Source organism: Trichosurus vulpecula, chromosome 7 (assembly GCF_011100635.1).
Source record: "Trichosurus vulpecula isolate mTriVul1 chromosome 7, mTriVul1.pri, whole genome shotgun sequence".
Lineage (NCBI taxonomy): Eukaryota > Metazoa > Chordata > Mammalia > Diprotodontia > Phalangeridae > Trichosurus > Trichosurus vulpecula.
Window position 1 is genome coordinate 34696488 of NC_050579.1, and position 15152 is coordinate 34711639.

At 43.7% G+C, this 15152-nt stretch overlaps 1 protein-coding gene across 1 annotated transcript in view; it reads left to right on the plus strand.

Annotated features, from left to right (window-relative positions):
• The first annotated feature begins 6193 nt into the window (after window positions 1-6193).
• SSH2 (slingshot protein phosphatase 2) overlaps window positions 6194-15152 on the plus strand; it is a 247613-nt gene continuing 238654 nt past the window's right edge. The window contains exon 1 of the mRNA XM_036766773.1: window positions 6194-6256. Coding sequence (XP_036622668.1) covers window positions 6194-6256 — 63 coding nt within the window. The remainder of the gene's footprint in view (window positions 6257-15152) is intronic.

Below are 15152 nucleotides of genomic sequence, written 5' to 3' on the forward strand. Positions count from 1 at the left end.
GTCTTGGTGGGGGACAATGGCTTCCTTCTTTGCCTTCAGCACCATCTTGGGGGAAAGGCTGTCTTTCTTTTTCTTATTGTAACCCCAGTGTTTAGCACACTGCCTGGCATACACTGACTGCTTAATAAATGTTGATTTATAGATTGAGAGTCACCTAATTAGAGGTGATAATTGAGTCAAAGAGATCACCAGCAAAGAATATAGAGAGAGGAGGGAAGAGGGTACTAGACTGTTGAGGGACACCAAGGCATAAAAGTTCTTGCCAACCTCCAAGGCTTCCTTCAGCCTTCAAGGTTTCCCAGTAAGGATGGAGAAAAGGGCATCTGATTTAGCAAATAAGAGGTTACTGACAACTGGAACAGCAATTGTAGTAGACTAACAGAGATTAGAAGCTGGATTGCAAAGGGCAGGTTGTTTGTGTGCAGTGAGATTAAACTACTTTTTTGTCTAGAAGTTTAACAATGAAAGGTCTCGAGCATGTTTGAAGGTAGGAGGGAAGGAGTCAAGAGTGAAAAAATGAGATGAAATGGCCAATGTGGCAAACTCCCTCAAAGGGACGAGATGGTGAGCACAAGTAAAAGGGGTTAATCTTGACAAGGAGGAGGGACATCACATCCTCTGAGACTGAAACAATGAGGGAGAGGCTGGGTGAAGATGCAAAGAAGCTTTGAAGTGTGGAGGAGGGGCAATTATAACCTCCACCCTCTCAAAAGCAGACAGATCATCTGCTGAGAAGGTAGGGTGGCGACAGAGGAGAGAAGAAACAGTTTGGAGCAACTACTGTGAGGAACAGCAGGAGAGAATGAAATTATTGCCATGGGAGGAGAGGAAGGTTGCTAGTTGAAGATAATTCCAGCAAGAACGGAGCCAAGTATTAAAAAGTTTTATCTGAAGGATTCTGAAATCTTTTGATGTAAAAGGTCATTTGGGGAGTAGCTAGATGGCAAAGTGGATAGAGTACTAGGCCTGGGGTCAGGAAGACCTGAGTTCAAATGCAGCCTCAGACATTACTAGCTGTGTGATCCTGGGAAAGTTACTTATCCTTTGTCCGCCTCAGTTTCTTTATATGTAACATGGGTATAATAACAGCACCTACCTCTCAGAGTTGTTGTGAGGATCGAAAGAGATAATAATTGTGAAGCATTCAGCACAATGTCTGGTACATAATAAGCTCTCTTTCCATATATATATATATATATATATACATAATAAGCTCTCTTTCCATATATATATATATATATATATATATATATATATATATATATATATATATATATAATTCAACACTATTAGAAGCAGCTTGGATTATGGGGGAAACAACTGGTCGCCTTGGTCAGGATTATTGTTATGATATATGCCTTTCTTGCTCTGTTGCTCATTTCCCAAGGGCGTCTTTGATTCATCAGTAACGAAGCTCTGCTCCAAACCTGTTGGTCATTCTTGCATATCCAGTACGGTGCCTGGCATATAGTAGGTGCTTAATAAATTCCTAGTGATTAATTCAAGGAAAATGTTGGAGCTAGTACTGCTGCTAACCCTTTGGTATGTTAATCTGCTGACCACCTAAAGGATAATTGTTACAGAACTAACTACTCCCCTCTAACATTATTTCACTTAACAGTGGTTTTTTCTGGAGGCAGTTGACAATTTTCTGATCTTAATTTTAATTCCCTATTAAAAGGAAGTCTATCTTCCTAAATGATTACATTGGCTCTTTGGTATAACTGTTATGTGAGTTTGGATAGCATGAGACAGTTCTGCCTACAGCCTGATCACCCCCGATGAATTAAATATTGGTGTCCAAGATTTTCAAACCTAGGAGGCCTGATCATGAGGAACGGATTAGTTACTAAACCCAGGGATTTTGTGACCATTTACCTATTTCCTTTACATGACGAAGGCCATGGACTATTCACGTACATGCCATCTTGGTTTGGCTTGGTTTTTATTGTCCAGTGTTTGGCCCAATGTGATCGCTTGATGAATGCTTATTGACTTGACTTGGGTGCTCTGTATTTTTCTCTGCACATACTATGGACTCAATGATGCAGCTGATTGCTTGGAGTAAATATTTCACAGAATCCTAAAATTCACAGAGGGTTGGTAGGGACCTTGGATGGCTATCCAAATCTCATATGTATACAGGAATCATTTCGATGACAAGTGGTAATATAATCTCCACAAGAAGAACTTCAGTGATGGGGAGAACCATCTGTTGAAGCAGGCCATTCCACTTTGGGCCAGTTCTAATTATTAGGAAGTTTCTCCCTCCATCTAACCTAAAGTTGCTTCTCTGTAATCCCCCCACCCCACCCTGCATACATTTTTCTGCCCTCTGGGGAACAGCAATTCAAGTCTTATATATCTTCTATATGACAGTCTTTCAAATACCTGAAGACTGATATCTTCCCCCTGCCAAGTATTCTTTTTTCCTGGCTACCTATTCCCAGATAGTACTACTAGTCCTCCCGTGTCATAGTGCCTGGCCACCCCTGAGCACGATTCCTTGCCAAAATCTGGTACCCAGAACTGAATCTCTACCCAGATACATATGACCAGGACAATGTAGCAGGACTATTGCCTCCCCTATGCTTTGATGTAGTTTTTTTTGACTGTCATGTTCCCCACATCTTTTTTTTTTTAACTTGAGAACTGTTGGTTAGCTGTTATCTTCTCACCTGGCATTTTTGCAGTTGACTTTTTGAACCCATGTGTAGAACTTAACATTTATTCTTATTAAACCGTATCTTATTAGATTTGGCTGATTCTAAGGCTAGCCTACTAAGCTTTTTAAAGTGGCCATCCCAACACTTGGCAATACCTCCAAGTTTGTTTCATTGACACATAGGCTATTTATGCATTTATCTCAATCATTGATAAAAATGTTAAGCTCCAAAGGAATCAGCCTCTCTCATCAACCAAAAGTATCTCCAGCCTCTAAATCTAAGACTAGATATCTATTCCTAGAGGAATAAATAAATTACTCTAAAATGTCATTGCTTTTCTCATTAAGATTATTCCCTTTAAAAATCACTTCTATTTCCTTTCTAAGTTCACATGGCTTCCTGCTGCGTACATTTCTTGGCTAACTCTCCCTTAAGTGTAAGATCCCCTCCCCAACCTCTAAGGCATTTGTTCAGGGTTCTCACCCATGAGCTTTGTCTTCACTTGCCCTGCCTGCTAGGTAGCACTCTGAAAAACATTGCGGGAACGCTTATCTGAGAACTGTACCTTACACTTGGAATTACTTGTTCTCAGGCTCCATTGTCCACCACCAGGGGGCAAAACCCTTCAGAACAATCTTGGCTTCTCGACAATCATTCTCTACTGTAGAGGAACCTTGTGTGTCTCATTTTTGATGTAGCCTCCCCACTAATTATTTCAACCACAGGGCACCAGAGACATTACAAAGGCCCAGCACAGAGGGTTCTCCTAGCACTTAGGCAGTCAGCAGCCTGACAGCCCTATCAATTTAAAAGGAGGCATGTTGAGTGACAAACAAGAAGAGGTGGGTTTTGATGACTCCCTGGGTCTCCATAGGAGTTCTCTAGCTTTGATACTGATGGAGATGTTTGCCATAACATCCCCTCACACTAAGCGTGTCACCTCACAGGTTTAAGGGCTGGAAGAGTCTCATGCTCACCCTTCCTGGTTGGTGAAGCCTGTGTATGGACTCCTTCTTAAAGTTTTAAATGCACAAAAGACCTAGGATTACAAAGCATAGCTATCCAAGTATTTTAAAAACAAGGATGCCCCAGGTTAAGAACCCTTGAAATAGTCAAACTCTCTCATTTTACAGGTGAGGAAATTGAGTGGAAAGGTTAAATAACTTCCTCAAGGCAGCAAAGCGAATAAATTGTTCAGCTGGGATTTGAACCCATATTCTCTCATTCCAGATCTCAAGCTCCTTTCACAACTTTGAATTCTTGCTCCCATCTCTGATCTCTATTGGCAAGTTTATCTTTCAGTACCAGTTACGGTATTTTTGTTTTGTTTTGTTTGAAATCACGGTACTCTATTACACTCGTCTTTTTTTTTTTAAGTTTGTGGGTCTCTTGGAAAATGAATAAATTCTTAAAAGAAATGTTGACTTCCACTTTTCTCTTTTCAGAAGTAATGAAAACTAGAGAGGGAGGAGGGAGAGGGAACTACAAGGAGAAGATTCTGTTGTCTCTTATGAATTTCTGGACAACAGAAAGGAATGGGGGGTGGGGCAGAACCAGCAATCCGTGCCCTTAAACTGCCTCTAACCACACCCTTCTCTTTCTCCTGGGTTTGCTCAGCCTCTGTATCAGGGAGGAGGTGGGGGAGACTGGGAATAGGGGAACCTGAAAGTAGTAAAGAGGCAATCCATTTTATAACATTTAAATCCATTACAGTTTTTCTGGGTTAAAAAAAAAAAAGATCCTAAACTCCCAGGTAGAAGAAGGCTTGGGAGCATAGAAAGAACAGATTGCCATCCAGGTCACAAAGATTTCTCCTGGATTCCTGGGGAAATCAATCAACACAAATTTATTAAGCACTTACTATGTTCAAAAGACACTGTGTTTGGCGCTGGGAATACACACATGCACACACATGCAAAATAAAACGGACCCTGCCCTCAGTGAGCTTACAATCTACTGGAAGGATACAACATGTTATGTTCACAGATGAGTAAAAGGTGGCTAGATACAAAGTTAATATAGGATGATAGGTGTGCTAATGCTTTGGGGAAATCAGGAAAAGTCTTTTGAAAGTGGCCTTTGAATTGTCGTTTGAAGTGAATTTAGGGTTAAAAGAAGAGGTGAGGATCATTCTGTAAAGGCAGGGTGGTGGTGGGGGTGGGATAGCTTTACAGAAGCAGAGAGATATGGAGAAAAGCATATAGGCCAATTTGACTAGAACTTAAGAGTTCCTAAGGAGGAAGAATCTATCATCAGTCTGGAAAGATAGGCTCGGGTCACATGATGCAGGGCTTTAAATGTCAGAGAATCATCGTAGAGAACATGGGGAGCCACTGAACGTTTCTGAGCAGGTTAGTGACAGGAATATCAGTTTCGCAGCTGGAGAAGAGGGAGCCTGTTCACAGGGAGACCCCAAAAGTTCAGGGTGGAAGCTCTGAGGGCCGGGACTAAGGTGGCTGTAGCTTGAGAGAAGGGGATGAGAGGAGGAGGAAATACTCGGGCTGTGAAATAGACAAGACTCTTCAGTGAATGGGGGCGAGGAGGCAGGGGAAGGGAAGGTACCGAGTCAGAGGGAAGAGGAGAGGACAAGTCCGAAAAGAACATAGGAAGACAAGGTCCTCTTAAGATGGCCCTTTCTTAGACTCTGCTAGACTTAGAGACTGAAGAGGCAATCTAGTTCACTCCCCCCTTTTTTTTACATTTTACAGATGAGGAAACTGAGGCTCAGAGAGGGAAAGTGACTTGCCCAAAGGCCCATCCAAAGTAGTCACAGAGGCAGGATCCGAACACAGCTCCTCCAAATGCGAAGCCAGGTGAATCCTCCCAGTGGAGAGTTCGAGGTTCCCTCCTTCCTCTGAGCAGTCAATATGCCTGTAAGTTCACTGCCTTAGAGGTGGAAGGGACTTCAGAGGCCATCTAGTCCAGCCCCTTGGTTTTACAGATGAGGAACATGAGGCCCAGGCAGGTGGAGTCCCTCAGGCTAGGGGACCGGGCCCAGGGAGGGGACGTGACTTGTTCCCGGCGCCAGGGCGTCAGCGGTGTAGGGGAGATTTGAACCCAGGTTCCTTCCCCGAGCCCCGTCCTCCCCCTAGGGCCCGAGTGACTCGTCGAGGGGGCGGGGGCGGGGGCACGCACGCTCGCTCGCTACCGGCCTCGCTGCCTCGCTTAGCGCTGCCTCGCTTAGCGCTGCCTCGCTCTCCGCCTCACCCTCCGCCCTCCCGGCCGGCAGCTCACGGGTTAAGGCGGCGGCGCGCGCGAGCCGCGGGAGAGGCGGTTGCTGACAGGTGGCGCCTGCGCACTGGGCGCGCTCATTGTGCCCGGCCGCTGCCGAACCGCCCGCCCGCCGGCCCGCCCGCGCGTCAGTGTGCGAGAGTCCAGCGCAGGGCGCGGAGCCGCGGGCCTCGGCCTCGTCCAGCTCCTCCCCCGGCCCTCCGTCCCGCCCCGGCCCCGGGACCCCCGCCGGCCGCCCGCCCTCCCCCGCCACCAGGAAGAGAATGCCCCGCGCCGAGCAGCCCAGCAGCGCCTAGATGGCTTTGGTCACGGTCCAGCGCTCGCCCACCCCCAGCACCACCTCCAGCCCCTGCGCCTCGGTGAGTCCCGGCCGCCGCTCCTGTCAATGCGGCTCCGCCGCCGCCGCTGCCGCCGCCGCTGCTGCCGCCGAGCCCCAGCGGGTCCCGCCGAGCGCTACTGCGCACGCGCCACGCGGCTTCTTCCCAGGCCCTGGCACGGAGCTGCCCCTGCGGGGGGGTGGGGGGGGCCCGGCAGCTGCTGCCGCGGGGCCCCCGCCCCCGGGCCCTGTGCGCCCCCCGCCCCGCCCGCCGCCTCGCCCTCCTCGGGGCGGGAGCCCGGTCCTAGCGCCCCCTCCCCGCATAGGGAGCGCTGCCGCTGGACCCCCGCCCACGGCTCCCCGGAGGCATTCCCCTGGAGATGCCGCGTCCTCCTCCTTGCTCCCCATCAGTCCCCTTCCCGGGTGGTGCGGGTGTGCTGGGGATGGCTAGTGCACGTCCAGCATCTTCTTTAGGTGGAACTAGCCAATAGCCTCTTCGCATGCTGTGCCTTCTTTTTACTTGCCTTTTTCCTCTGCCCGCGCATCTCTCAGGGTGTTGCTTCAGAGAAAATTCATTTTGAAAATAGCAATTGATTTTGCATTAAGTGGGGGGGGGGGGGGCAGCTAGGCAGGTCCTTTTATGAACCACTGATTCTGGGAGCTGAAAAAATCATTCTAGTTAATCAAAAAAAAAATGAATAAGAAGCAAATAGGTATTTTCCCCTGATTTTTGTGCAGCACTATTATAAACTTTTAAAATTAATTTTTCCAGTTATCAAGCATACTCTGATCATTCTTAAACGGTGGTGAATTTAGTGTTCCCAAGTTGGACAAAGGTAGTCAGTAAGAGTAGTTCCGTCTTTCAGTATGTAAACATCCCAGTAACATGGGTCGTTATGGGACCATTATGCCAATAGACATCCACTTTGTTTAACTTCAGGAGAGTTTCCTGGATTGGCAGTTTGCTGCATATCATTCTATGACATGAGTCATTTTTGTGGCATGGGAGGGTGACCATACTGTGTCCTCATCTAGACAAGACTGTTCTTCAGTGATTGGATTGGATTTTCTAATTCCCGAATGCCAAGCTAGGACCAGGGGGTGGAAGTTACAGGCGTAATGGAAGGAAGAACTTTCTAACAGAGCTGTCCAGCTCTGTTAGAATAGTGAGCTCTCCATCGCAATAAATATTCAAGCAGAAAGTGGGTAATCATTTGTCGGAGATGGTATAGAAGAGGTTCTTGCCGTGAGGGGGAAGTCTGGACCTGGGGACTTCTAAGGGGCCTTCTGACTGAGCTTTTGGGACTCGATTATTAGCCCATTCCTTCACTTCAGGACTACTAAGTTTTTTTTTTTGTTGTTGTTGTTTTTTTTTTTTAACCGACTCTGCAGGCAAGAGGCATAGGGATGAGAATTTAATGATTTTCATTCTTGCCTGTGGCTCTTGAAGAAGTAGGGTTTTTCCCCCCACTTGGGTTGTGTATAACAAGATTCTTAATACATTACACTATTGAACTCTGGGAAGAGCAGCTGTTTCCACAGTGGACTTTGGCCGTGTATTTTGCAAAAGCTTGTGTCATGAAGGAGGAGTGCAGCGGCCCTGTCCTGCAGTGGAAAAGAAGGCTGGTCTTGGAGTCATTGAGACCTGGGTTCAGATTCCTTTCTAGCTAGGTGACCACAGACGGGTCATTTAGCCTCAGTTTCCTAATCTGTAAGGTGCCTGCTGTACTTGGTGCATAGGTTTGTATGAGACTCAAATGAGACAACATCCGTAAGGAACACTGTGGACCTTGGAGCATTTTGTAAACATTACTTATTATTATTATAGCCCTACAAATAAACTAGTAGCCACAAACCCTAAAAACTTAAAAAAAAAAACAGCAGCTAACTTAATTGGTAGCATCAAATGATGAGTTAGGAAAAAGGGTAGTTTTTACTTGGGCTCTGTAGAGTTGTAGTCAGAAAGGCTATATTTACTTTATAATAATACATATTTGTAAAGGAGTGTAGCAAGTTTTTACATCCATCCTCTTTAATCGAATGGGTATGCACAAAATGCTTCATGTATGGTAAGTCCACATCTGCCAGAAGGACTGAATTGTCCAGTCCATACCACCACCTCCATTTAATCCGAGAGCTGGAATGACCAGATTTGCTGGGCTCTTCTGGTTTTTTAGGTCTGTGGCTCTAGTCCTGTCTGCAAAATAGGCTTAGGAAGGTATGAGTTTGATGAACATGTTTTTCCACCATGTAGATTTTTGGTTTTAATTACTTAAAGGGCAGATTTAGTGGCCTGCTCTACCTTGTGAGCCTGCTGTTGTTCTCTGTGTCTTTAAATTGTCTTCAAATAACACTTCTCTTAGTAAGTCTCTTATTAAGCTCCCTTTTCTAGTACCTTTTGCCACAATATTAATTTATCCTGTACATATTTAGCTTTGAAATCTTTTTGCTGCATGGAACAGTGGGTTTGAAAGTTCTTTGAAAAGGCATGAGAGATGTAAAAGGTGATGTAAAAAGTGATATGTCTTGATCCTGGAAGTTTAAATCAGTTTATTGATCAGGTGAATTCTTATGTCTGTACTGTGGAAACTTCTGTGCAGCACTTTTTTTCCAGCATTCAGTAAGTATTTTTTGAACTCAATAGATGGCAGACACAGTGCTAGGTACTGTTGTTGGTCGATTGTGTCCAACTCTTTGAGACCCCGTGGACTATAGCACGCCAGTACTGACCATGAGGTTTTCTTGGCAAAGATACTGAAGTGGTCTTCCATTTTCTTCTTCAGTGGATTAAGGCAAACCCAGTTAGGTGACTTGTCCAGGGTCACACAGCTAGTAAGTGTCCGAGACTGGGTTTGAACTCAGGTCTTCCTGACTCCAAGACCAGTGCTCCATTCACCAAACCACCTAGCTGCCTCCCCTAGATACTGTACCAAGATGTATAAAACCTAGGCTTGTTGATTTAGAGCCTCAGACATCATCTCATCAAACCTTCTCATGAAGAGAGTGAGGCCCAGAGAGATTAAATAACCTGCCCAAGGTGTCATACAAGTATTTCAGTGGCAAAGTCAGGATTTGAACCCAAATACCTCAGAGATACCTCAGAGATATTGTTGGTTTGGTTCCAGACTGCCACAATAAAGTGAACGTCACAATAAAGCAAGTCACACACAGTTTTTCCCAATGCATATAAAAGTTTTGTTTATGCTATATTGTAGTCTATTAAGTATGCAATAATATTATGTCTTTAAAAAAACCATGTACATACCTTAATTAAAAATACTTTATTGTTAAAAATTGCTGACCATCATCTGAGCCATCAGTGAAAGTCATAATCTTTTTACTGGCAGAGGATCTTGCCTCTATGTTGATGGCTGCTGACTGATCAAGGTGGTGGTTGCTGAAGGTTGGGGCAGCTGTAGCGACTTCTTAAAATAAGACAATGAAATTTGCTGTATTGATTGATTCTTCCTTTCACTTAAACATTTTAGAAGCCTTTGTAAGGTTATTAATTGGCCTAATTTTAATACTGTATCTCAGAGAACAGGGAGGCCCAAAAAGAGGGAAGCAGTCAGAATGCATACATTTATTGATTAATTTGGATGCCTTATGTGGGTGTGCCCCAAGACAATTATAACAGGAACATCTAAGACCACTGATCACAGATCACCATAACAGACATAATAATAATGAAAAAGTCTGAAATATTGGGACCAAATGTGACCCAGAGACATGATAGGAGCAGATAGAATTGCTCAAGGCAGGGCTGTCACAAACCTTCAATTTGTATAGAACGCAGTATCTGTGAAGTGCAATAAAATGAGGTATTCCTGTATTCTTTCTTCATGAACCTTGAGCCTCAGGAAAGATGTAGGAGAGATGAGACCTTCTACACAAATAACTATAAATAACTTATTTGTGCCCCTTGAGTGAAATAGACCCATGATTTCTAGTCTGTAAGCTGCGGATTTCTTGGGAGAACCGAATTACTGTAAGTGGTTTGTAAATCCACATACTTCCTGTGGACTGAATAATAACATATTTCACAGTATTATCATTTTTCAAATCTATTTAGATGCTACTATGATTAATAAAATGCACATTTATTTAAAAGCATTACTGTCTTCATAAAGATTTTTGTCATCATGTATTTTTTTTTGTCAATAAATACTAGTAATAGAATTGCTATTATGTGCAGAGTCTGAGAAATTCTTTGACCTCAGTATGGGGCTTTCATATGCAAGAAATTGTCCACTCTCGGCATGGATTACTAGTGTTGTAGGAGTTCAGAATAAGAGATCACCGACATTTGGGGCATCAGAAAAGTCTTCACACGCTGGCATTTGACTTAGGCCTTGAAAGACAATTCCAATTGGGAGCCAGGCAGGAGGCAGGTGTCCTGCAAGGAGTGCTACCCGAGCAGTGCTGGTGGTGATGGCTGTGGTGTGATCAGACAGATTGGGTCCAAGTGAAGGACTTTGTAGGGAAATGGTAGGAGAGAAGTCTGGAAGGGCAATTAGGGAACCACAATGCCCGGGTGAGGAGTTTGAATTTTATTCTGTGCCCTTGGGGAGCCACTGACAAGTGTGGAATGCAGGATTGGCGTGATCAGGGGGATCTGCTGGAAAGATTGAGTGTGTGGATGAATTGGAGGCAGCACAGACTCAAGGCTGGGTCACTGGCAAGTGTGTGGTAAGAAGGGTCTACACGCCGGTAGCCAGTGTGGGGATAGAAAGGAACGGACTGATTAGTTACTTGCTTGAGGTAGGATCTGCTGGACTTGGCAACTAATTGTGAGGGCAGAGGAAGGCAGGAGGGTCGCTGCTGGCCGAAGGGGTAACATCTTGCTGTGCAGTAATCTTACTTAATATCTGGATCCTTTTTCATCCATTTATTTCCTAAATAACAGTAAAACTATTTTAATACTCTCTTCCAAATTTTGTAAACTGCATATTTTTGGTATGGCCATATCATACTTTAGTAGCAATAGTACCATATATATATATGTGTATATATATATATATATATATTATGCAATATGGCTTTTCTGTTTACTTTTCTTGTGTAGACAGTTATAACAAGCTTGGCTTCCTAACAAGGCAAACCATAAACTGCAAGTCTGATGGGGGGGGGGGGGCGGTGCAGCTGTTGAGAGTTGAGGTGGAGTGTGAGTTGGGGAGAGGAAGGGAGAGGAAGGGAAAGCTGCTAGGGATAGGCCTTAACAGGAAGTGATAGGATAGCTGACATTTTGACAGGGAAGGAAGGAGAGAAAAATCTATAAACAACAAACATAAGAGCTATAAAAGCACAGCAGTCTGAGGCAATTTACCATAGCCCCTCCCCCCTCCATTTCCCTTGAGGGCATCATTCTATTATGCAACATTAGCTATTTCTAATGATGAACTTGAGTTATAAAGAAAACTAAATTATGTTCAGTATTCTGCTTATGCTTTTTTTTAAGATGGTAGGGAAGTACGTAGTATCTATTTAAAAAAATTTTTATCAAAACGTTTTCATAAAAAAATTTTGATGCTATAGACAAGAATTACATGGCATAAGAAGGCTAGGTTTGTGATGTGGCCCACATCAATGGACATTCTGGATCAAATGAAGAATTAAAATGTTGAGGTTTGTATGCTTAAAAGGTAAGTTTCAGGTACATGGAAAATTCACTTTGATGGAGTGTTGAGGATAGATAAATAAACTGTACTCGTGTTGTGGGTATTCTGAATTAGCCATATCCTTCTCCCTGGGCAGAGAAATTGGAAGTAGGAGGAGCATGCTGCTGGTCTATATGAAAAAGAAGTATTTTTTCAAAGTTTATGTTGTTTCATTATTTTTAAACTATATTTTGAGATTTCTTTTTAAAAAGAAATGTAGCTTAGGCAAGAAATCCTAAGAAATACACAAAGTTCCTCCTCTTTCTTGATTACTTCGTTATTTTGTTTGTGTCATCCCAAAGGCAGGTGCTCAACTTCATAGCCACCATGTGAAGTAAATAGCATATTTATTATTTTGTCCCAATTTACAAGTGAGTTAACTGAGGCTGTGAGGTTAAGTAATTTGCCTAAATTGTACAGCTAGTGAATAGAAGCAAGACTTCTGACACCAAGCCTGTTGTTTGTTTGTTTGTTTTCTGAATGCACAGCCACACTGCCTTCAAACCAAGGATTCTTTACCTGTTGTGTCATGCCCTTCCTTGGCAGTCTGAGGAAGCTTGTGGGCCCCTTTGGAGCAATAGTTTATTGCCTATTTTAATAATTGAAGGAAATTCTGAATTTCCCTCTGAGGCTAGTGAAAATAAAGATGGATCTCTCCCTCTTCCCTTACCCCATTCTTGGACTCCAGCTAAGAAACCCTGCTTTAGATTATGATTTCCAAGAATAAAGGACTGATAAGGTTTAGCCTAGCGGCAGTTAGGTGGCACCTTATATATAGACTGTCAGGCCCGGTGTCAGTAAGGCCTGAGCTCAAATGCAGCTTCAGATGCTTATTAGCTGTGTGCGACCCTGGGCGAGTCACTTAGCCTTGTTTGCCTTAGTTTCTTCATCTGTAAAGAGCTGGAGAAGGAAATGGCAAACCCCTCCAGTGTCCGGAAGACCCCAGAAGGGGTCATAAAGAGTGAAAAATGACTAAACAGCAACATCAGGGATAAGCCCCATAGAAGTTGTTTCCCACCCTTTTCATCAGCTAGATTGCTCCAACACAAAAGAAAAATGGAGCAAAAAGCAGCTAGTCTGATCTTCTGGTGTCTGCAGAAGATGGGCCAGTTTATATTGTTATCCAGTGGGATGTAGTAGGTAGAGCAGACCCAGAAGATGGTACAGATAGATATTCAGGGATTTAGAGTCCAGACAGACCTTAGAATGTCCAATCCAACCCTCTCATTTTACAGATAAACTGAGGCCTTGGTAGTAAGAGCTGCAGTTCAAACTTCTGACTTCCAGTACAGCCTTATTTCTGCTGTACCAACACTGTCTTTAAATAATTTTTAATGTGTTACGCATCATATGCAATTTTGTATATTTTGTGTTCATTTATTTTTGCATTTTTACACCATCTTTCCTTTGTGGGGAGGATAATATATATTTCTGCATGTACTTTAATGACCATTTATAGTGTGTTTTGTAATCTTGATACATAGAGATGGACTGTGTCTTAAGCAATCTACAAGCCTTTATTAAGTGCTCACTATGTGCCGAGTACTGCATTAGATACTGAAGGATACAGAAAAAAGAAAGCAAAAACAGCCACGGTCCTCACGGAGCTTTACAGTGAGGGGGGCAACATGCAAATCATAGTATCTACAAGAGACAGCAATGCCCCCATAGACCTTCCCTCATTGCTATCTACTCTTTCAGCCTTGAACACGCAGTAAGCAAAAAGATGCCTTTTAGCATTAGTGTGCCCTTGAGTGGAACCCACTTTTGGTTTTCCATAAGCGTTTATTAGATGTAATGACTTCCGGAGGTACAAAGCAGTGGCTGTGTTGTTAGAGTCATGGGGTTATAGACTTTTAGAGCCGTGAAGGACCTTAGAGATGATTTATTTAATCCAATGTTTTCCATCCTATTCCACCTAAACCAGCTGTTTCATGAGAAATTTTGTTGCTAGTGATATCTTCCGCTCTTAAATGGTAAGTTACTTATATGTGTTTATAATAGGTAGAGAAATGCTTGGTATGAAAATAAGCTTAATTTCTTCCATTTTGTCACCAAATTTCTCTGAACCTTTTTTTCTCCTCAGAGTATTCTATAGTCTCCAGGTTCCCAGCAGCAGAAATTTATGGATTCCTTCCATATTTCAAGTCCCAAAATGTTCTGTGGCCTCATTAATTTGGAAAAACCAATCTACCCCACCCTTCTTGTTTTTAGATGAAGGAATTGGGACTTGGAGTGACTTCCCCAAAGTTAACCAGTTAATGACATAGCCTGGCCTGGAGTCCAGATTTCTTCCTGCTTTGGTTTGTGTTAGTAATATCAAAGGGCAGAATGGCCCAGGGTCATTATGATTTTGGTCATCAGCTCCCAGTCAGTTGTTTATAAGTCAAAATCATTTGGTTCTGTATATTGCTTTATGCTGCAGTCTTCAATTAGAAAAATTACCTCCTGTGCACCCTATGTTTTTGAGATTTAGAGGTGACTTCAGTTGAATATTAGAGTTCCTGACTCAGACTACAATCAGACCAAAGTTATGTATTCTGGTGTGTAATATATAGTTCAGATAACGATTGCAAGAAGAATCTCCATATCATAGGAGATTTCCTGGCCCCAGTAGCTCTCTTGAAAGAAAGCTTCAGCACAACAGTACAATCTGGACATTTTTGTGAAGTTCATTCCTAATTGGATATAACCTCTGTGTTGTTATACACTTACTGATGGATTGGTCAGTGAGGGAAGCACTGTGGTACAATGGAAGGGGCGCTGGCCTTGGAGTCATTGGGTTCAAATCCCTTCTCCCAGCCTGCCCGTGTGACCTTGAGGGAGTCCCTTACTCTCCCCTGCCTCCCTTTCCTCCTCCATGAAATGAGCGCCTCGGGCTAGACATCTATGTCCTCTGAGAGCCCCTCTGGCTTTGGCTCTGGGCTTCTCTGTCACCCCCTGTTCACAAGATAGCTCACATGTGTTACGTCTGGCCAACAGGGTGATCAGCTTCTTTGGGATAGGGACCTTCTAGTAGTAACATGATAACCAGTTAACATGGATTTGAGGAGATAAATATTCTTTTGTGGCTGGCATCAAGTGAGCTTCTGAGAAGGCTATAAAAAGAAGCGGAAGAGAAGCTCAGTGCTCTTGAGGAAGCTCCTGATCTCAGGGCACCAAGCCATGCATGCAAAGATGCAGACCCTGTCTGTGCTGAGGACTCTTCATTTCCCTGAGGCCCTGAGCTGCTCTCTTCACCTGTATCTAAGTCCTGTGATTTGGTGCTTTTCTTCCTGTGTG